The sequence below is a fragment of the Lissotriton helveticus genome, chromosome 11 (assembly GCF_964261635.1).
Source record: "Lissotriton helveticus chromosome 11, aLisHel1.1, whole genome shotgun sequence".
In the NCBI taxonomy this organism is placed as follows: Eukaryota; Metazoa; Chordata; class Amphibia; order Caudata; family Salamandridae; genus Lissotriton; species Lissotriton helveticus.
This window is the reverse complement of record NC_136072.1, coordinates 59,016,274-59,041,062: the sequence shown is the minus strand read 5'-3', so window position 1 is coordinate 59,041,062 and position 24,789 is coordinate 59,016,274. Positions and strand designations below refer to the sequence as shown.

Genomic DNA, 24,789 nt, shown 5'->3' with positions numbered 1-24,789 from the left:
GGATTGCCATGTCAAGGAGCGGGATTGGGGATCACTTCATTAAAGCTGTACAGATGTTATATGTCACACCTGAAGTAGTGATTATGATTAATGGGGACCTATCGGAAACCATCAAAGTGACAAGAGGCATAAGGCAGGGGTGCCCTTGCTCTCCTCTACTGTTTGCCCTTTTTATAGATCCTTTTATTACGAGGTTAGAGACAAACAAATCCATACTACCTATAAAAACCATCAATGGCGAAACTAAAACTTTGGCTTTTGCAGACGATATCGCAATTGTTACAGCTGATCCAATGTCGGCAGTCAAAGTGATGGAGGAAGAAGCAAAAAGGTTTGGGGAGATATCAGGGTATAAACTGAACCAAACCAAAACCCAGATCATCATCAATAACAAGACTATCTACTCAGACGAAAGGGTTGTAGACAAGGCAGTATATCTCGGCGTGAACATCACAGCAGATTTAGATAACTTAGTGAGCCTAAATCTGAGCCCTCTTTTAAAACAGACTGAAAAAAGCCGAGCTCATCTACACAACCTGCACCTTACTAATATTGGTAGATGCAATCTTATCAAAATGTTGTTCTTTCCTAAATTTTTGTATTTTTTTCGCACAATCCGTTTAAACTTTGACCCACAGGTTTTTAAAACTATAGACAACATTTTTGCACGCTTTATTTGGGGATTTGGAGGAACACGTAGAGCCCAAAGGTTTGTTACCTTTCCTAGGGAAAGAGGTGGCCTGGCATTACCAAACTTCAAACTATATTGGTGGGCCACTATCCTTAAATATTGTAGAGTGCTCCTAACCCCCAGGCAGGAATCTAATTCAAAGAGTCCAGTTCCAACGCCACAGGAACTCATCCTCGGTGGAGAGGCAAGCAATCATTTGTGGAGGCTAACATATGACTGTCATTTAAAAAAAGTACGCTTCAAATCACTCAAAGGCATTTATATCGCTTGGAATCAAATACGAAAACTTCTGGGGATCGGCAGATTCTCCCACTACACTACGCTATGTGGGAATAGTAATCTCCCGGAGATATTCAAAGACTCCTGTATGAGGCGCTGGGTTAGATCAGGAATAGTACAAGTTGGTTCACTGTACGATTCAGTGGGCTTTCGATCATTCGAATCCCTTAAAATTAAATTTGGACTTGAATCTCGCAATTTTTACAAATATTTACAAGTCAGAGACTATATTTTAAAAAAAGAGGGGGGAGAGGCATATCGGAAAATGTTGGCAATTGAAACGGCGCAAGCAGATAGGGCTAGAATAGGTGAAATCTATAAAAACCTAGCTACAGGCCTTCCTGATGACCTAGAGAAGCATTTCCTTAACTGGGAAAATAAACTAGGCATTTCTGAGACCATAATACATAAAACATTGGAAATGTCATCCTCTTTACTAATGTCCACTAAACTTCAAGCCCAATTCTACAAGACATTTTTCCAATTATATTATACCCCCGAAAAGATATCTAAATGGTGTACGGCAAAGGTACATTATGTCCTCGATGCGCAATGCCCAAGGTGGATCTGATACATATGTTGGCCACATGCGAAACCCTGAACACCATCAGACGAGAAATGTCTTTGTTTCTATCAGAGATCTTTGAAACTAGAATTGTGATCACGACAATGAAATAATACTTGGGGTTGATAGGGATCCTAGACCCGCTACCATTCAAGGACTTCTGTTTATTTCAATGGCCATACTAAGAATTTGCCTGACATCAACTTGGTTAGACCCATGCCCACCTTCATTCCATCAATGGCGGGCACGATTACTAGCTGCAAATAACGTGGAAATAGCCATATTCAGCAGGAAGGGAATAAAAAGGGAAAAAAAAGGACTTGAAATATAACATCCGCTTACACAATGGATGGGGAGATCGATTTTGTAAAATTGTCTAACCATGATATTAGAAATGTGCCTCGTTCCTCCTTCTTCCACTCTTAATCCTTCTATCTTTCTGCTCCGTGCTTTCGTGCTCTCTTGTTTTGTATGAAGTATTTCCTGCTTAACTTATTGTGTCCCTATTCTAACAACTTTGATTTTGATTCATCAACATGATGTGCGTGTTTAATAATTTAAAGTGGTCTGTATGGGGGGGGTTCAAAGGGTGGTTTAATTGACGAAATTGTTCAATAAAGACCAGTTAAAAAAAAAAAAAATCAGACCCCAGATGAAGACGGAATTTACAAATTAATGCTAGCAAGACCCGACACATAAATTAAAAGACTGATCATACAAGACTTACCGGAAGAACTCCAACAGACAGTGAAACCGGAAGTATGGGATTGTACTGGAAAAGATGTAGGATTAATGGCAAATGTTGACCCAATTAAAATAGCAATAAAAGAAGACGCAGTCTACCCAAATACTAAACAGTATAAAATGAGTGCAGAAGTCAAAGCAGGAGTTGGTACTGAAATCAAACGATTGCTAGAAGCAGGCATTTTGCAAGAAGTATTGAGCAGTCCTTGTAACTCACAAATAATTGGCATAAAGAAACCAAGTGGTAAGTACAGGGTCATACAGGACCTGCGCAAGCTTAATAAAATTGTTGTCCCTTGCTGCCCTGTTGTGCCAAACCCTGCAGTGATTTTATACCAAATACCATGGAATGCTGGATGGTTTACCGTCATTGACTTAAGTCATGCATTCTTTTCGATTCCATTGCATCCAGATAGCAAATTTCTTTTCTCATTTGAATTCGACAGTCATGTATACGTTTGGAATCGTGTTCCTCAGGGGTACACGGAGAGTCCTTTGATTTTTAATCAAATTCTTAAAAAAAATTCTTGAAACCCTGATATTGACGAGAAAATCAGTCCTGGTGCAATACATAGACGACCTCTTGGTGGCGTCTAAAAGCAGAAAAGGCTGTGTTGTCGACACCATTGCCTTACTGAACCATTTAGGTGAAGGTGGACATAAAGTGTCACCAGAAAAACTACAGTTCTGTACCTCATCAGTAAAATATCTGGGGCACCAGATAGAGTGAGGTATCAGGAAAGTTACCTCAGAAAGAATTAGAATAATTTGTAACATGGAATTGCCCAATACCCAGAAAGAAATCAGATTGTTTCTTGGAGTTGAAGGATACTGTAGGCAGTGAATTGTGGGATTTGCAGTCCTAGCAAGACCATTGATAAAAATGACAAAGAAAGGAGCTAAGGACCCAGTGGAATGGGATGACGAAAGCATGACTGCTTTTGTGAAATTGCTAGAATGTTTGTGTACAGCTCCTGCATTAGGAATGCCTGACTATTCAAAAGAGTTTGCATTGTTTTGTGACACACGAGACAATTGTGCACTTTCAGTCCTGACCCAAATGCATGGTTTAACCAGACGTCCAGTGGCATATTTTTCTCCCACATTGGACCCAGTAGCAGCTGGATTACCTGGATGTCTGAAAGCTGTAGCTGCAACATGCACGAGTCTTGAACAAAGTGAGTCCATTGTTATGGGACATCCAGTTACTGTGTATGTTCCACATTCTGTTGTGATTTTTCTGACAAGAACTAAAACTCAGTATCTCACACCAAGTCGGCTGACTAAGTATGAGAGAATCCTTGTAGGTGCAGGAAATGTGACCATTGCTAGATGTAATATTCTGAATCCAGCTACCTTATTGCCTAATTCACTCGCAGCAGAAGTGACAGAAGAAGTAGAACATGACTGCATTGATTTGACCGAGTTTAGTACAAAACCACGCCCAGACATAAAAGAAGAGCCTTTAATTGATGAAGATTATGAGCTGTTTGTAGACGGCTCATACATGAGACATGAGGAAGGAGGCCTAAGCGCTGTCTACTCCATGTGTACTTTGTGAGGTCCAGTGGAAGCATCCTATTTACATGGAGTCAAGTCCGCATAAGTAGCTGAATTGGTTGCATTGACAAGAGCTTGTAAATTGGGGAAACACTCGAAATTATAACCATATATACTGATAGCCAGTATGGTTATGGGGTTGTGCATGACTTTGACCAATTATGGATGCAAAGGGAGTTCCTGACTTCTTCAGGCACACCTATCAGAAATGGAAATTATGTGCAGGATTTACTGGAAGCAATCCAGTTACCAAAAGATTTGGCTGTGGTCAAGTGTGTTGCTCACAAATCTGGCAATGACATTCTGACAGCAGGTAATCGATATGCTGACCAGTTAGCCCAGCATTGTGCAAAATACAAAATGGCTATTAATAAAAAGGTTGGGGGAAACGGAAACAGCTGCCAACTTATGATGCTAGAAGGAATAAAAACATGGGAGGAAATGAGAGACTTACAGGATGCAGCAGGGGCAAAGGAAAAGTAGAATTGGAGGAAATGTGGTTGTCAGAGAAGGGATGAAGATGGTGTCATTGTTTACCTTGATGGTATGCCTGTGTTGCCAGACTGTCTGCTTGCTCCTATGGCTAGGATGATACATGAAGACACACATTTAGGAAGAGATGCAATGATACGCATCTTTCGACAGACATGGTTCAACTCGAAATTCAGAAACATAGCAGAGGCACTCTGCCAAAGGTGTCTGATTTGTCAGCAATTTAACCCAGGAAAAAAACTGTAGTGTTAGCAGGAAGGATTGGAAAGGCAGAGGGCCCTTTTATTCGACTGCAACTTGACTTTATTCAGTTACCGCCTTGTCGAGGAATAAAGTACCTACTTGTAATTGTCTGCCTATTTTCAAAGTGGGTAGAAGCTTACCCCACACTCAGAAATGATAGCCTCACTGTAGCCAAATTGTTACTTAGGGAACTTATACCTCGGTACGAATTTCCAGTCACAATTGAATCAGACAGAGGAAAGCATTTCCATAGTGAAGTGATAAAAACAGATCTGTGAAGCATTCAAAATCACGCAAAAACTGCACTGTGCATATCGCCCAGAGGCTTCTGGAGTGGTAGAACAGCTGAATGGCACTATTAAATCAAGATTGGGAAAAATGTGTGAATTCACTCAAATGGAATCGCCAGATGCTTTGGGAAGAGCAATGCGGCAAGCATGGGTGCCAGCATACAAACTGATAGGCATATCTGATGATTTGGTACTAGAATACTGCAAAGAACTGGCTGACCAAGTGCGTTCCATCTCTCACCAGGTTGGGGAAGACGCTGTCGCCAGGCCAACGACTCCAGCACATGACCTGAATCCAGGTGACTGGGTCGTAATAAAGAAACATACTCGGAAAGGTTGCCTTGCACCAAGGTGGGGAAAGCCACGATAAGTACTTCTGGTTACCACCACAGCTGTGAAGTGTGCAGGAGTACCTCGCTGGATCCATGCCAGCCACACGAAGAAAGTGACTGAACCTGAAGAAACTGAGGCTGAAGGTTGTGTAGCTGAGGAGTCCTAAGATATCGGTCCTGAAGTAGCTGAAGAAGAACAACCGAGCTCCAGTCAAGATGATTGGGTCCCAATAATCGAAATCAAAGCCAAAATCAGCATACACCTGAACAAGGCCAGTTTAGGGACCAGGCGGAAGAAGCTGATGAAAGACCTGGACCTAGTCAGTTAGGGAGAAATACAGAAGACGATCTTGAAGCAGATGTGCCACAACTGAACGAAAATAAAAGAGCGTTTGAAGAAAGCCAAGACACAGTGCCAGTTAAAAAACTCAGAAAAGGAGACAAGGGGGCATATTACCAAGCATAAGCAAAAAATATCGCTAAGCTTGGTCAGCGGCTATAATAATATCGCCGTGCTTCGCCTATTTGTATCGCTTAGGAGCCTTGCTATTATCAAGGTTTATCTCCTAAGCGATAAAAATCAGCCGAAATTCATGAATATCGCTGAAAAGTCAGCAATATTCATGCATTACCGAGCAAATGCTCTTAGCCATGTTATCCACCTACCATTGGATAACATGGCTAAGAACTGCTCTGGGCAGGCGTTAGCTTTTGGAGATAATCGCGCTTAGGGGTCCATTATGATGTCGGGCGGATTTCCTCTGCCAGGCTGGCGGTGGCTACCGCCAGCCTGGCGGAGGAAATCCTCCCGACATCATCAGCCCAATTCCCCCCCGCCAGATTTGGATGGCGGGTGGGAAACACCGCCCGCCTGTTTTCCGCCCCGGTCGCCTAGCGGCCGGGGCGGAAAACCAGTAACATGGTGGCGGTGTCTTTTAGACACCGCCCGCCGTATTACTATGGGCTTTGCACAATGCATTTCCGTGGCGGCAATGCCGCCACGGAAAGGCATGCGGAGACTCCCTGCGGGGGCCCCTTGCGGGCCCCCTGGGAGTCCATGCTTTGGGGGGTGCACATGGGGGGTACCTATGGTACCCCACCCCCGCATTTCAAAGTGCAACATGGCAGGCACCGCGCGGTGCCTGTCATGTTGCACTTTGAAAAGCACAACATGCACTTTTTCCATTGCGGCGGGCGGAGATTCCTGCTCCGCCCGCCACAATGGTAAACATACAGGATGCGCCCGCCTGTGTGGCGGGCGCATCCTAATGCCATTTTCGGGACCCCCGCACTGTTAGCGGGCGGTCCACTACTCCGTTAGGGTGGCGGGCGGGCTTTGCCTAATGGACCCCTATGTTCCAAAAGTAGGTAATAGGAGATAGCGATGTTAGCGACTGTTTCCAGTGCTAACATCTTGGCACGCCCACTTTGCATGTCATTAGTGATAAATATCACTGACATGCAAAGTGGGCCCCAAGATGAACGCTATCTCCTACTAGCTTTTGCTAACTGGTGTTAGCGACAGCTAGGTAATAGGGCGATAAAATTATCGCCGCTCTAGCGGGAAAAATTCCCGCTAAAGCGGCGATAAGGCCCTTGTTAATATGCCCCAAGGTACCTAGATTTGTCAAGAGACTGAGACTACGACTAAAGACAATTACCGAAGAACCTGAACATGTGAACGAGGTCTCAAGTCAAGCTGAAACATCTGTGATACAAAACAGGCGAAGAAGTGCCCGAATAAAAAGACTGAATAACAAATACCAGAGTCCTGAGTGGAAGACTTTGAAAATTTGGAAATAAGTGACGAAAGTGATGAAGAATTGATCACTGACCAGACTGACGAAGAAGTGAAACCAACCTGAAAGTTTTTTCCGAGTAAGCAAACTGAGCAAAGTTACAAAGAGGGGTTGAAGCTTCTCTTGAGTCTATATGTCTGATTCCTCTGTGAATGGGAGACCGAGACGAGGTTGTTTAAAAACATGCTGCAAAGTATGTTTATGTAGTGTAGCAATAGTACTGATACTTTGGATAGGATTAACAATAGCTATTCCTTCTATGATGAGTAAAGACCCAAACCTGTACCCAAATAATCACCTGCCAAAAGACACTGTAGAATTGCAAACTAGAAATGCACCACAGAGAATAGTTGCACCAGAAAAGATTTAGAAGCACCAGATGAGGAAGAATTACATTATAACAAAATCAAGAACAAAACCCATTTAAATGTATTTGCAAACCTGTTAGTACATTGTGTGGAAGCTATGGAAATAGATGATTGCTATGTCTGCATGAAGCTGCCCACTTCAGTAGCTGAAAGTGTGACATACCACCATTTGCCACTAACCTATGGAATCTCCTGTAGTATTGTAACTAGTTTATTCTATAGAAGAGGATCTTTACAGTATTAATATTCAAATTTTGATGTGATATTTTCTGAACTTCCTGTACGAAGAAACCTGAACCCTGTACATATGACTAGAGATGTAGCAAAATACATGAGCGAATATTTTCTAACTGTAGGTAAAATAAATATAGATGACGCACACAAAGATAACTTGAACTGTTCATTACACGAACAAGAGAAAATGTTTCTAAATATGGAAGAGAAAAGAAGAGAAAGTTTCCAAAAGAAAGCAAAGGACAAGAATCAGAAAACCCCTAAATGGGCTGAAAGCATAGGGAGCACCTCAAATGGTGGGGCTAATGCTGCTATGTTGCTGGATTTGGAAAAGAATGGGAAACTTTGTCTTCAAAGAGAAAGAACCATTTATTATAACAATATATTCATTGGTTCCAGTGAATGCGAACACAATTACAAGGTAATTGGGGGTTAAGGTTTCAAAGATGGGTCAGAGCCTGTGTTTCCTGGAATTTATTATATATGTGGGAACAAGGCTTATTTCAAGTTGCCCGACCATTGGTACGGGAGTTGTTATTTTGGTATTGTCTTTCCCAAGATATACCATGTGGGGAAAATCACTGGAAGCACTGAAAGAACTAATGAATTAGTATGTAGTAAAAGAGAAAGTGTTGGTGAAATAGTAGGTGATATTTTTAGTGCATTGATACCTACAGTGGGAGTGGCTCTGAATACACACAGAATTTGCAAATTGTCAACAGTAGTAGATCGGTTATCAATTGACACTGCTGGAGGTTTCCTGATGGTCAATACCAAATTGGTTGCGGTCAGATCTATGGTTTTACAAAATCGACTTGCCCTTGATACATTATTGGCAAAAGAGGGCGGAGTCTGCAGAATGTTGAAAGCGCAACATTGTTGCACTTACATACCAGACAAAAGTGTGGAAATTAAAGGGTATGTGAGAAACATTACAAATCTGGAAAAAGAGCTCAAACCACTGGAGGTTGATAGCGCATGGAAGAGACTTACTGATGGTCTCTCCGCTGTAGGTAGTTGGTTTTCTAACTTAGGTAAGAGTCTTGTGAGTAAGATACTGATGCCAATAGCGGGAATAGGTCTATTAGTGTTTAAAATAGAAATTTGTTGCAAATGTCAAAAACACAAAAAGAAATATACTGTGAATAGGCGAGGAGTGAAAAGAAATGTTGATGAGCTCGAATTAGAAGAATTGAATAATCAGATTTACAAAAGGGTGAAAAATTCTCCTCCTAATAAAGATACTGCGAAAAAGCTAAACAGAAAGTTTGAAGAGATTGAACTGGGTGAGATGTGAGAAGTTGGCATTTGGTTCCATTAATTGTGATGATATAAAATATTATCAAAGAGGGGATTGATGGAGCAAGGATTCGCAAGTAAAGCGACTTGCTTGTATTCATGAACCTCAAATAACCCTAATTAAATAATCAACCTGTTTGTCTTATTAATTTACCCCTTATTCTTACATTTTGGGTGTCCAAGAGACGCTTGCCAATGTGTTTACTAATCCTAATACGCTTGCAACCTAAGATGGCTGCTGCTACGCAGGAAATTTCTACTGCGCATGCGTCGGTCATACCCATGTGACGTGACGTACTCGCAGTTCTGGTGGGAAACTGTTTGCACTTGCGCATTAGAGCTAAAATGGCACATGCAAGAAGCTTGCATTTGCTGCTTTTGCTTGTTGTTCGTTCTGCATTAATCACTAAATCTATAGTTATTATAAAGTAATGGGAATAGTGTAAGGATTCATGGTATACAGTGTATTCATTTTTTCCTCTGTGTTCTAAAACTGTTTCTATTTACTTTTCATGTATCGTGATCTTTGGGCATAAGGGACAGGAATACTCCATTTTGAAAAACCTTTCTGCGCATGACAGTCCACAGCCAGAGGATGAACTCTGTGTTCTTGAACTCAAGCCAGATAGAAGCACCAGCCAAGATGTGCCTGGGAACTCACGTCTAACCCCACTAAGAAGAAGTCAAAAGACTACAATGTATTTATCTATAGACTGTCCATTGTTTCACAAACTGAAGACATCATGTGAACCTGAAATTCTATGGGCGGGAAGGAAAATTCTAATGAGGGGCTTGAGAAAGCTCAAATCCTAGGTGGTGTGATGACCTGTCCTTTCTTTTGTCCTTTTGGGGGATGGTACACTGACCTGAAAACAGTATAACTAGCCTAGGTTTAGCTAGAGATTTTGTCCAACTTGTCCGAATAGCTGACCTGTCACTGACCCAACGCACTCAATAGCTGATTGAAACAGAGGTGCTGCGGAGCACTCTGTCCGATGTCTCACTGACCCAATCGGGGTTTTGGGAACCTTAAGTTCTGGCGGAGCACTTTGCTGGGGAATTCGATAACCCAATCGGGGTTCTGACTGATAGCTGCAGAGAGGGTGTAGCGCAGGCATTGCAACTGAACTGCGGGTGCTGGTCTCAACTTTGTTGGTCCGGTTCTTATCCAAATCTGGGTTTCCTGTCCTGGTTTTCTATACTGCACCTGCTGGCCTGCTGGCAATCGCTTTCCTTGGGGTTTCTCCTGTCCTTAACTAACCCGTGGCCAGGGTTGGTCTCCGCACTGTTCCAGGTAAATATAAATCTGTGAGGAAAACACACTTGCGTCCTTTTTCCTTTACCCTTTCCTGAAATCTTGCTAAAGTTATAATTGCATATGTTCCTTTCTTTCCTCTTCCTTTGCGACAAAAAACTGAAGTCGTGAAAGTGCCTTTATTAGCATGTTCCATTTTTCCCCTACCTTATAGTCGGATACTAAAGTACTGTCTCTGAATAAATAGATGTTCCTTTTCTATACCCCCCCTGTATTGTACTAAAGTGGTCATTCTGAATTATTAGCATGTTGCATTTTCTTACCCACCCTATAGTTACATGGTGAACTTGGTTTTCGTCCTTATTGTTTCATGTTCACTTTTCCTACCCATCCTGTAGGATACAATAAACTGTGACATTCTAGCATGTCCCTTATTTTCCCGTCCTTTAGAAACACCATTTCCAGTCTGATTCCAAGACGTTTTATTTTCAGTATGCTCCTTTTTCTCACCTTCCCTTTAGACTTCTAAATAGTTGGCTTTATTTTCTTCTTACATGGTTATACGCTTTTCCTGATTACTTGCAGTGAACCTAATGCTTTTAACTCTTGAAGAAGAATAGATAAAGGTTTTCAAAACTTCCTGAGTCTGTGGTTATTACATGAGTGCAAATATTATCAATGTTATGGTATTTCTGTTGACTGCTTATCTTTGCAGCTAGCTCCCTGATCCATTGTGGTCATAGGTACCGGTGACAAGGATTGGTAGGTCTAAGGTATGGGAAATAGTTAGGAATTGGATTACTGGTAGTAGGGTGTAGGTTACCTGATTAATAAATGTGGTAAATTGAATTTATGGGCCCAAGTGTACATATGGTAAAATTATAGTCGGGTGACCTGCGCGCTCTATCAGTATGGCTGAACAAATGTTAAATGTAATGCACATTGTTCTAAAAATGCAACAGCGAAGTATGTCTTCCAGTTTCATCACTAAGATGCAACACGTGATGAGTTAATCAGGGAGCGCTGTCACTTTAAATATTGTAATGTTTTACCTTGCCACTATCATGTGATCAAGGCTCAAGCGAGCCGAAACGCGTAATGGCGACAGGGGACGTGCAATAAAATTCTTTGCGCACCATTCTTTGGGTTCGTGTCCGTTAATAGAGGCAATCCCGTGCAAAAACGGAAGACTGGGATACAATTGACCGAACTGTTCCACACGGTGATACACGGACCCCCTCCTCGTACTGGTTGGCGCAAGCAGTGGAGCATCACTTCGAGGGCAACCTGAAAGCATCTTTGGATCAGGTGAGGATATTGAGCGTCGGACCCCCTGTAACCCCGGAGGAGCCGCGAAAAACCTGTGCGGAGCTGGGGACATCGAGTTGGAGGACTCCGAGAAAGAGGAAGACCGAGCAGGTAGGAATAAGCCGGGTAACATCGGGGTGAGGAGGAGTGCGACCAACTGCTCACCGTTTATGGACAAACAACCCGGTGAGCAGCGTATTAATTTTGCAACAGCACACGAGATGTCAGCCGACGTGGTAAGAGCACTGGAGGCGGCGGCAATGGAGACGTTCTCCGATTCCCTCCCAACAACTAGTAAAGCCGCTGAACAAAGTAAAGTTAGCCCACTCTGCAACAGTACAGTAAAAGATCTATTTAAGAAATTGGAGAAAAAAATGAAATCTGAACAAAACAAGTGGTGGGAGTTGAGGTCTCTGCAGAAATATATATCGATGTAGAAAAAATACCAAGTTGATTGCACATATTGAATGCACAAAGTAATGAGGAGCCAAAGCCTGAGATGATGAGAGACTTAGAATCCTCACGAAGACTAACTCTCATTCTAATAAAGTACGCCAATATAGACAGAGCCAAACTTTTGAAAGAAATTGATTAGATTGAGGAGGAGCTGGACAAGCTTGAATCTAAGGAAGAACAAAATAAACTAAGAAGCGACATGACAGCACGATTAAAGAAAGAAGATAAGATCAAAGCCAGAAAGGCATTTAAGTTTCAAAGAGACAAAAATGATTACGACGTAGGGCAAATTTTCACCTTTGCCAAACGCTACGATACAACGAGAAAATCCAAATTCCAGAGCAATAGTGGGCCAACAAAAGCGCCAACACCAATGGCAAGCAACACCTCTCAGTCAGAGATAAGCTCCGGGGGAAGTGACTCGGACTCGGAAATGCGCAGTGTGGCAGCTGTGGGTCAAAAACCAATACCCTCGCCTGGGGAAGAACTGAATATTTATGCGAAGAGCGCCGTCAAACGCTACAGCCCAGACCACCTACAAATCCAGAAGCATCAACTTCAAGCAGCGGGAAAGGCGCAAAGCAAACAATAGGATAGTCAAATTAACCCAAAAGAAGAGGAAGGGGATATTGGAGGAACAGAACACAGAACTAGACGATGGTAACAACACAATAGTCAATCTTTCAAACATCGATTTGACTACAGAGGAAATCAATTTACTTAAGCTAGGTCTGTCATATGCTCCCCAAACTGATTTCGATTATGCCACGGCAAGACTTGACATCTATAAAGGAGTTCACAAATTGAAATTGAAAAAAATTTCATAGTTAATCCAACCAACACGGCAAGCACACTACAAACAACCACAGCAGCCAATGCATTACCGAAGCAATCACAGTCGGATGAATCTTGCTTGCAAATATTACAAGACTTGCATGATGAAAGTGTGATGGATTCAAACACAGGCAATCTGAGCAACTTTATGACAAGGACATTTAAAAAAAAAATGGCAGCAAAGTTCCAGAGTCCTTTCAAGCCCAAGTCCTCATTCAACCCTATCACAATACGAGATTCAATAGACATCTTCCATGAAACTGTGACGGCATAAATGAAAAATCTAACCAAAACGGTCCAACAAAAAAACTAAAATTGGATCAAAAGTAATCAACTATACAGAAACTTGATCTCGAAACTACAGAAAAATAAAAACATTGTGATCCGCAATAGCGACAAGGGTGGAAACATTGTTATCTGGCCATTGAAGGACAACAACAAAGAGACCTTTCATCAACTGAATGATCGCTCTTGCTATGCCCGCAAAAACATCAGTAACCTAAAATCTACATACAGAGATTTTGAGAAAAAACTTTCAGGATGGAAACGTGCAAATCTACTCAGTGTTGATGAGTATAAGTACATGAAAAACAAAAACCCGACCACCCCAACCATGTATTTCATCCCTAAAATTCACAAAAATCCCATCAATCCACCGGGTAGACCTATCATCAGTGCTATGGATGGAATAGTGGAACATGCAACTAAGTACACTGATTTTTACCTACAAGGCTTTGTCCAGGAGTTGCCATCATATGTCAAAGACAACAGTGACTTTTTAAGGAAGATTTCAAAATTTGTTTGACAAGACGATTTCTTCCTCATAGCACTAGAAGTGACGGCGCTGTATACAAGTATCGAACACACCAACGGTTTGGCAGCTATTGAACATTACCTCATGAGGAGACCGGAGGAACATCGGGAACCTAGTATGATGTTAATAGAAATGATAACATTTTGTCTTTATAATAACATTTTCATGTTCCGAAGCCAATTATACCAGCAAACGGGAGGTGTAGCCATGGGGGCCATTTTTTCACCAAGTTATGCCTGCCTACACATGGGCATGTCGGAGGAACTGGTCCTCATGGAAAAATACAGTCATCAAATGAAAAAACAATGTCAAGATATGGCTTCGATTTATTGATGACTTGTTTGTCATCTGGCACGGCACGATAGAGGAGGCTAATACTTTTGTTGAAGAAATCAATGTCAACAATGTTAATTTACAGTTTACAGCTTCAATCAGCAGAAACAACATTGAGTTTCTAGACTCACAGGTGAATATAGACAATAACAAGATTGAAACCCGTCTCTACCGGAAAAAAATAGCTGGAAACTTCACACTACCTGCAAGCAGTTCTCATCCTAAACACTTAATCAACAGCATCCCCTATGGGGAAACGCTATGGTTGCGACGCATATGCAGCAATAGCGAGGATTTGAGGGTAGCACAACTCGAAAGCAAAAAAAGATTTCAAGAGAGAGGCTATCCGGTTAATATAATTGACAAAGCTATTATCAAATCCAATGTTACTCAGTAGGGACGATGCATTACGAGAAAGAGACTTCCAAATAAATGCTGTAACAGACCAAGCTAACACCGAGAAGGGGGAGTTCAAATTAATTATGAAATACAGCAAACAACACAGGTCACATGAAAAAATTATTCAACAGAACTGGCCCTTAGTGTGAAGCGACCCGGTGATTGGACACTGCTACCGCAGAGGGTGTCCATCACCTATAGCAGGGCCCCCGCAATGAAAGACATTTTGGTCAAAACAAGGGCTGAAGTAGTTGATAACACTAGCTGGATCAAAGCCAATAAAGGGTTTTTTCATTGTAAAACCTGCAAAGCATGCTCACATGGAGTCAATAAAAGTACCTACGTAAGTAACACCCTTTAGTGATAGAACATACAGAATATCTAAATTGTTGACATGTAAGACCGAATTTGCTGTCTATGTCCTGTCATGCCCATGTGGCCTTCAATACATAGGCAGCACTAAATTACCAGTTCATAAACGGGTGTTGCAACACTTGAGAGCTATCACAAATCAGGACAACACCTATCCTGTGGCGCAACATTTCAGAGAGCGTCCTAACTCAAACAATGCACATTTGAAATTTTATGTGATAGATGCAGTTCCCCTGAGCAGAAGAGGTGCCGATCGAGATAGCAAACTGAGAAAGTTAGAAACACGCTACAATCTGCAATTTGACTCTAAATATCTGGGTGGCTGAACGCCACAGAAGATTTACATACATGTCTTACATAAAGAAAAGAAAGGGTGTGAATAAGGTAACTGTAGGACCAAACGAGAGGGTTTTTATCTATGTTTGATAATCTAATCTATTTATAGTATTTATATATGATGTTTTATCCTCCCAAGTTTTATAACCAATTTTAAAGAATGAATTATTTAAAATGTGATCATATTGTGTTTCAACTGTGCAATAGCAGATTATTTGAATTTTATGTTGATGTGGATTATCAAATCTATTTTACTATCAATGTATTTAATCATATATATTTATTACTATTTATTCATTCAAAATGTTTACATGCGTACAACCGGTTCAGGTTGCGTCAATTTGCACAATATCGCTTCATATGAGACACAAAGTATTGGTCTAAACAAAAACATATATATATATATATGGTTCTGTGTGGAAACGACCTTTACATCGTGGTCATTACACCCCAATGCCATGACAACGCGGTTGCTACAACGACCGCATTGTTACCACTCAATGCCATTATTACGCAAGTCATTCCATCGACTTGCAGTAGATGGCCCGCTAACATAAGGAATAGTATAGATTACTATTCCAACACCATCCCTACTGTTGCGTGCACTGGAGTTGAAATAGTATATTATCCATTTCTAATGTTAGCGCACCATCTGCTGCAAGTCGATGTAATGACTTGCGTAGTATTGGCATTGCATGGTAACTACGCTGGCGTTGTAACAACCGCTTTGTAATGCCACCCAATGTAATAACTCGCAAAGTAACGAGTCATATTCGGTTTTGTGCAATAAGATTAGTAGCCAAAAAGAAAAACAATGCAAGCAATAAGCTGACACAGAGAAATACAGCTTCAACACTGAGCACAGAAGTTGCACACACTATATGCTGTTCTGAGTTGCCAAGTGTTTATGAACACTAAACAATTTGTAAACTAGAGAGAGCCATGTTCTACTTGCCAAAAAGAATAACTCTGTTCATATTCGGTACCAATGATGCTCAACCAACATTTCATGACAGCTTCCACAGGGTTCATGCTGCAGTCGCTTTACTTCTCTCCTACCTATATTACAATAATATCTACTGTCATATCGAGACAAAACGGGGATGTGCAGAAAACTGTTTGTGCCACTGGACACATAGCGGCCATCTGTGAGCCATCTGTTTTTGGCAGTTTTTTGTAGAGTGGTAGAGATGGCTAAGTAAGGTCACTGACAGAGGGTCCCTAGGGAAAGTATAGTTATTTCAGTTGAAACCCCTGACAGCTCCAAAATACCATCCTGGTGAGTGAAATGTTCCTCATGAGACAGGCAGGCAATAGCTTTGATGAGACAGGTTGAGTAGTTGGCTGAATGTTAATATTGGATATAGTACCATAATTACAGATGGCCTTTCTAACCACTATCGAATAATGACGAATCCTGCGCCCTGATGAAGGACTTTTAAGTACATGGTCATTCCGAAACTCACGTCGGCGCAACCTTCCCCTTGTTTTGTAATTCTTTGTGCCCATTTTGTGAATTTTTGTATGTAATGTTGTTTATATGTTTAATGTAGTTGCATATTTTATTGTATTGTCTTTTCACATGATTGCTATGTTTTTCACTTGGGAAACATGTACTACCATTGAATGTCTTTTCAGTATAGATTGTGGGCTCTTCTTTCTCTTTTTCTTCCTCTATTTGGATATCATATTGCAAATTGTTTATTATATGTATGAGTGTGCATTTTAGAATTAACTTGGACAAAACAAATGAAAAACTAATGAAAAACAAAAAAGATATGTATATTTTTGATAGTAAATGATTGAAAATCAAAAGTGTTGTGGGGCACATATATATTTTGCTGGATATATTACCTACCTTTATAAATACTGAGTGGGGGACATTGTCCATGTTGATTAGTGCAGGCTTAACCACCATAGATTCAGCCTCCGTCATAGGAAGAAAGGAATCTTTGGCTGATATTCAACTGGTGCCAGTCTAAGAAGTCTGAACTTCCTCCATCTGATGTGGATACTGGATATCTATACTAATATAATAAAGAGAGAGAGCCTAAACCTTTGAGGCGGGTAATCTCAGGACCTACCCCTGAACCCTAAAATACCCCTGTACCCCAAAATCCAAACCTAGCCCTTAACCCTAAAAATACCCCTGTACCCCAAAACCCAAACCTATCCCTAAACCCTAAAAATACCCCTGTACCCCAAAACCCAAACCTAGCCCTGAACCCTATAAATACCCCTGTACCTCAAAACCCAAACCTACACCTGAACGCTAAAAATACCCCTGTACCCCAAAACCTGAACCCTAAAAATACCACTGTACCCCCAAACCACCCCTGAACCCTAAAATGCACCTGTACCCCAAAACCCAAACCTAGCCCTGAACCCTTAAAATACCCCTGTACCCCAAATCCCAAACCTACCCCTGAACCCTAAAAATACCCATGTACCCCAAAACCCAAACCTAGCCCTGAACCCTAAAAATAACCCCATACCCCAAAACCCAAACCTACCCCTGAACCCTAAAATACCCCTGTACCCCAAAACCCAAACCTAGCCCTGAACCCTAAAAATACCCCTGTACCCCAAAACCCAAACCTAGCCCTGAACCCTAAACATACCCCTATACCCCAAAACCCAAAACTATATCTGAACCCTTAAAATACCCAAACACCCCAAAACATATACCTCAGTACCCCAAAACATACACCCCTATACTCATACTTACCTTATCCAAACATAAAAAAACATGCTTTTACCATTCATGCATTTACAACGAATTTTGTTGTAAATGTATGCGTGGTAAAAGCATATAAAATGTAATGCCATGCATTATAATGGCATTGCGGAGTCATGGTACTTTCGTAATGAAAGTATGCGGAGTGATGGCATGCGAAAAGAAAGTTGCGGCATAATGGGTGTTTACCCTCCCAGGTAAGCACATTGGTGGCACGGTGGCCCACATCTCCAGCAACATACACATATTTTTTCACCACCCATTTGAAAAATGCACAGGTCTCTCTCATTGATGGCCAGCACCGATATACACTTTTAGACACACCTCCCGCCACAAGTTCTAGAATTGCGAACTTTAGAGCTGGGGAGCTACGTTCGAATCTTGGCATCTGCTCAACATCCTGTGATTCCAGGCAAATCGCTTTGTCTCACCGTGCCTACCACAAATGAATGTGTTCTTCTGTAATGTAAATTATGCTCATGCCATGTTGTCGAGTTCGCGCTATATAATATGGCAAGGAAAAATAAAGTAGGGAAACTCGAGTTCACACACTACTGAATGCGCACTCTTAAGTGCATAAGCAGTGCACTGCGAATCGGAGCGTTTCACAGGCCTGTCACAGATATGAAATGCTATCAAAACGAAATCCTACAAAACAATATACTACTGGCCGGCAGCAATTCATACCCGGACAACGTCGGGACGGGCTGCTAGTATATCCATAGAGTGATGTTATGCTGTGGGTGTCCAGCGAGACCAAGGGGCATATTACCAAGCAATAGCGATAATTATTGCTATTGCTTGGTTAGTGATAAAAATTTATCGGCGAGCTTCGACGATTTTTATCGCAGATAAACCTTGCTATTAGCAAAGTTTATCTCAGAAACGATAAAAATCGGCCGAAATGCATGAATATCGCTGTAAAGTCAGCGATATTCATGCATTATCGAGCGAATGCTCTTAGCCATGTTATCCACCTCCCATTGGGTAACATGGCTAAGAACTGCTCAGGGCAGGTGTTAGCTTTTGGAGATATTCGCGCTTAGCGCGAATATCTCAAAAAGTTGGTAATAGGAGATAGCGATGTCAGCGACTGTTTCCAGTCGCTAATATCTTGGCACGCCCACTTTGCATGTCATTAGTGATAAATTTCTCTGACATGCAAAGCGGGGCCCAAGATGGTCGCTATCTCCTACTAGCTGTCGCTAACTGGTGTTAGCGACAGCTAGGTAATAGGGAGATCATTTTATCTCCGCTTTCTTGACTTTTAAAGCCAAAAAAGTGGAGATAAATCCCTTGATAATATGCCCCCTGATGTCAAGAGATGTAACAGGAGATCACATGTTGGTGACCAGCCAGTAGTATGACTGCCTCCTTTCTGGTGATGGGGTTTGAGGTTGGAGATGGCCGCCATGATGCTTTTTTACTGCCACGTTGTGACTTATTTCATTGGGAATTTCAAATGGGCTGATAACAGTAAGGCTATCTTTGTTCACTCTATCTTGGTCTGATTATGTCGGCCATGTTGAAAAATACATGGTGCCCGCTTACAATTGCTTTTCTTTAGTTCTTGTCTTCAGTATGTTAATCTTCACTTATCCTCACAGCTAATGCTTAGGTTTCTTTTGGAAACTGTTAATGTGGATGACGGCTGCTTTAAATGTATGTAGCTACACAAAACGTTCATTTGTATCCTAACCACTACACCTGTTCTTTTGCAAACTGCTTGCATGCAGTAGTAACCTTTCTATGTAAAGAGCTTACACATCCCTTTGTGTTTATCCTGCGCTATATAAAACCATGCAAATAAATAAATAAATTCACATTACATCAGATGAAAGTGAATGAGCCCATTATGGGGCTCAGATGTTTAATATCATAGAAGTGGCACCTGGGCCTGAAATCATTTACCTTTCATCATCGCAAAGAACTCCACCAAGCTCTGGGCCTCCTCCTGGATCCGCGCTTCTAGACTTTTCTTGCCAACCCCAAGATTCCTCAGGGTCATCAGTCCAAAGCGTCTCTGCTGCTTCCAGTTGTGTCCAGAGGAAAAGATAACTCCTAAGTAATCAATTGTGTGTTACATTATTAGTTAATTGTCCCTTCAACGCAATATACGCATTTTATTTTTAGGTCTGGCTAAAGAATGCTTTGGTCCTCTCTGCTAACGGAATGCATGGACAAGTAGAGGTTCTCTATGCAAAAGGCTGCAAGAGAGCCTGGTTTGTCAAGGACTTTCACTTTTGAGCTGCCAACATCATTCTCTCCATCTGTGTCTCTCTCTCTCCAACTCATTCAGCTCTTCTCACTGCCTTTACTAGCTTAAGAAAACAAAATTTGAAGATAGTCAGAGTTGCTGACACACTGTGGGATCTACAGTTGTCTTCCTCCCTTGCACTTCCAGGAGCACTATATATGCAGTACAGGACACACAGTGGATTCACTGTTTTTTGTTGAATGTACAGAATGCTAGTTCTTTGAATCTGATTGTTGCACTGTGCCCACTCTGTTTCGAGAGCTAGCTCAGTGCCAGGATACCCTCTTGGGTGATAGTGCGCTCTACAAATCTGCATAACATAACAGTGTACAGAGGTAGGATAACACCACTGCAGCCACTGTCAGTAGCTCACACTGCATGGGCCTTGACAGAGAGAGCACATAGCTGTATCCCACTGGAGGGAGAAGGTTGCTGAGAAGACTTACTGACAACCAGGTCACTATACACACTGTGCCCTTGTGGCGGCAACACTGTATTATGTAACCAAGGCACAGCGTTCACTGTCTGCCCACCCTGACAGCCCTAGTTATTTGCCGTCTGTGATAATGTTGCTCCACATTCCATCCATCCATCCCCTTGCTCAATGTGTACCCATTACACAAAGCTTTGCTCGGAATAGGGGGAGAGAAAGTCTTACAATCCCACTAAGAGAACCGTTTAAATTCGCTCAGGAAGTCATTAAAGCTGGCATAAATATCTACACAGTTCATATCCCATCCATGCATAACCCAATGAATTGCCCCTCCTGCTCTCTGACCCCTGCTTTTTAATACTCTGAAAAGCTGAAAGAGTTGCACCTATTATGCTGGAAAAGGCTGTGCAGATCACACATTCAAATGCTTGCATCCTCTTGTTCTTCAAGGTTGGTAAATTGAGTGCCATTAAACTGGATCTCAATAACTCCTATTATTTACAGAGCTTAGAAATGACTAAAGTGCGGCATGAAGCACTACATAAAAACAAGTTTTTTTCTGCTTAACTATGCTGTTGTGAAGCAAGAGCTACCTACCCTTGCCCCTTGTAAGTTCCTGGTAAGTTGCGGTTGTAGGGCGTCCAACAAGCTCTTCGGAGTGGGAGATTAGACCATCTCTTATCGCCTGGCATCCATTCAGCACAACCACTGGCTTCTGCCCCAGCCACAGAGTGAAAACGTTCCCATAGGTCTTGGCAAGCTGGGGGTGGAAAGTAATCATGCAGCGATTTAACAGAACAGAAAGCAAGTACTAACCTTACCAATAAATATATGATCTCTTGGGGGAAGGTAACTACTATCCATTTCAGATTCTGGGCAGCCTGGGCAAGAGATGTTAGCTAAGTACTACTTATGTTACTTTATGTACAGGGGTGGCTTCTTCGCTATGGCGGAGGAGAGTCGCCCCACTGCTGAAATGCAGCAGTCAGAGGAAAAATAAAATGAAAATAAAACAATTTAATTTTCATTTTACTTTTACTTCCAGTCCCCCAAGTCGATGGCAGGGCAGGGCCAGACCGCAGTATCACACAGCAGGGGGAGGGGGAGTGGTAAGCACTAAAAGTGTTCACATTGGTTTGGGAAGGCATCCAAACCAACACGTGCACTTGGATATCTTCAGGCTGTTCCTTGGAGATATCCTAGCGCTCAGAGGCACAGGCTCCCAGACCGTTCTGGAGCAGAAAACCGTCCATCACCGCCCAATTCCAGTCTTTGCCTCATGCTGGGAGAAGCGCTGGGTTTGGGTAGGGTCTGGGAGGCTGTGTTTATGGGAATTGTGGTGCTGGGACGGGAGCAGAAAATCATAGTGGCCGACAGGAAAGGTACGTTTATATATATATATGTATTTTTTTTCCCCGGTGAGCAGCCTTTACAACGCGGGCATTACCACGCGCTGCCATTACTACGCTGCTTTTACAACGCAAGTCGTTACAACGACTTGCGCTGGAGGGCACTGTTGGATAGAGAATAGTTTAATTTTCTATTCCAATACCTTCCCTACTGTAACGTGGGCTGGAGTTGGTATAGAAAATTAAACTATTCCACTATCCAGCGCTTACAGCGCAAGTCGTTGTAACGACTTGCATTGTAAAAACAGCGGTGTAATGGCACGCGTGGTAATAGCCCGCGTTATAGTGTCATACAGCCATTTTTTTCCCATCCACCCACCTCGGTTTGGCAGCAGCCACCCCTGTTCATGTAGAGTACTAAGCTGGAGTACCATCCAGGAAGATAGCGCCTCACACAAACCGTGTCTCTTCCTATGCATTATTTATCTTCTGAGAATTTAGAGTACTGTTTGTTAATCATCACATTTGAAATTGTCTTAACTAAGTCCTATAAATAATTGAGTGTAAAACGACCAATTAAAAAGGTGCATAGATTAGAGTTCATTTATACAAGAGGGCATTATAGGATCCAAATGACAGAAGCTATGTAAATCATAAATTCTCTATTCTGGATTAAAATTAGGTCTTACTAGCAATTAGACACACAACTGAATTTCGCCTCACATGGTCCAGACTCTTACATGAATGTTGTCCTACACCTGGTTAAAGACTTTTCTCTGGAAATAACATATAGGAGTTTATTGAAGTTATGGTCCGCTCAAATCAAGTACAGTGGACTGTCTAAAAGAATGAACATTCCACATCCATGTACTGTCACTTAGTTTCCTGGGTGAACCTTGTTGTCTTGAGGTTCAAGTACTACATAAATACACAGTAGACAAATACCAGGGACTTGGTACAAACAAAATGTCTTGTGGGAACTATAAAGATAGACCTGTGCCGCAGCTACATGCTCTGTACTAGCAACGTTTGGACCCTATCTTTGGATATGAGAACTCATATCATGTATGATATTAAATGGAGACCGCCTCTCTTGTGTAATACACAAAATTATACATATTACCTGAACAAAAAAGGACCACTATTTTACCCACCGCACCAGACACAGCATTTCATTTCAAAGGAGTTATTTATATGGTCTTATCACCTAGGAGACCCATCTTCTGAATGTAAGTTATTGTACAATAACCTGCAGCTTCTCATCAGACATATACCTTTTTTGTCAATGTCAAAGCTTTAATCTAGCAGACTCAATTCCAATGCTTCACCAGCTCATGTGGGAACTTGAATGTTGGCCAACTTCAGACTCCCTTTCCAGGTGGTGTCTGCTTCCTCCCTTCCTCCCTAGGTGCTTTCGATAATATCAATTGAGTCGAGCAGTGGATGAAAGGTTAAAATATGGCAATATCTTACAATCTAGGGAATCCAAGTGACACAAGAGAAGCCACAATTCTCTAACTATAAATAGTTGTCAGGAGTCTATAAAGAGCTTTGGAGTTTCAGACATGGCCCAGAGATCATACCACCACCAACACCAAAAATGCCACCAAAGTTGTCAAAGATCACATTACTTGATCTGACAATAAAACACACAAAAGGTGATAGGAGGAATTCTTGCAATTGGTCTAAGCACTGGCATTCGCACAGAGTAGCATCACAACCCATCGTTCTTTTGCTCACCATGCCACCTCTGTTTGGACTCCGCCATATGCATTCCCCAATCCTACGTATTGTTTTTACGATTAACTGTAATGTGCCCCCTATACCTTTCTGATCCTAGATCTGCTAAATAAATGTTCAATGGTGAAGAAATAGGCCCAGAAAGAAAATGGACTAATTATTTACTGCTAATCTTTATTACTCCTGCGGATATCACAACGTTCAATTACTTAGCCCTCTTTCTTCAGGGCTCTTTTGTGTACTGTCTGAGTTGGTTGGATTGGTATTTAGAGTCTAAAAAAACTCTTGGATGAGGAGAGGATTGCATTATGGCTCATTTGAGGAACAATTCCGATACCTCACGCCAACTAGCTCAGCGTAAGCGGGAGAGAAAACCAGGGAAATCGGTGACATTTCCTGGACAGGGGAGCTGTAGAACTCTGTATGGAATCCCCATACTGTCTGAAGGACCCAAGGGTCTGTCAATTGTGGAGGAATGTTTGAAGTTTGCCTACAAGCCCTAGTGGGGAAAAGACTTTACATTTACCTTGGTTGGCTCCATCCTCTTTATGGATCAAAATCCTCTGCCATATCTAGGATGCGCATCAGGGGACCTGATATGTCCGGAAGCTTGTCCTGGCAAGCCCGCCCGGACGATCAATCCCCTTCTTGGGATCATGAACGTATTTCACCGTGGGGCCCATTCTGAGGAGTGTGGGTGTACCAAACTCTCCGGATCTAGCATGCCTGAGATAGGCTGGGGAGTCTTCTCCACCAGCACATCTTGGGAGTTATGGGAGGAGGGACACAATGGCCATAACTTCAGCTCATGCTCAGCATCAGAGTCTGAGGGGGAATCAAACCACTGTGGGGCGTTGTCAGACAGAAGGAGAAAGAGGACCCCCTTGGTTGCAACCTCAAAGCCCCAGGTTCTGTGGGGTCCTAGGCCAGAATTTGAGCATGGTCCAAAAAGGCCTTCTTCAAATCTGTCAAAGGTATTGAGGTTAACACTTAGCACAGGACCCCTCTTACGGTTGTGGAGCAGTGCAGGTGGGGTGGGCTCTCCTGGGGGTAAAAGAGTCATAATCCCAGGGGGTCTTCCCTCCCAGGGAGGGGTCTGAAAAAATGTTCTGCATATTGCAGAAACTTCCTCCTCATGGGGGCCCTCACCTGCAGGACTGCTTTAGAGATGAAGGCATCCACAAACTTACAGAAGCAATCAGCAATGGGGACGTAGGTTAAACTATCCTCTTCCTGGTAGGTCTCCTCCACATCACTCATTATAGGGGAA

General features: G+C 42.2%; 1 protein-coding gene across 1 annotated transcript in view; it reads right to left on the bottom strand.

The window, feature by feature from the left end:
• Window positions 1–24,789, bottom strand: part of LOC144791955 (cytochrome P450 2J4-like) — an 86,904-nt gene that overhangs the window by 50,883 nt on the left and 11,232 nt on the right. Inside the window, exons 2-3 of the mRNA XM_078666783.1 lie at window positions 21,028–21,190; window positions 19,652–19,801 (exon numbers count right to left, since the gene is read on the bottom strand). Of these exons, the coding sequence (XP_078522909.1) occupies window positions 19,652–19,801; window positions 21,028–21,190 (313 nt within the window). The remainder of the gene's footprint in view (window positions 1–19,651; window positions 19,802–21,027; window positions 21,191–24,789) is intronic.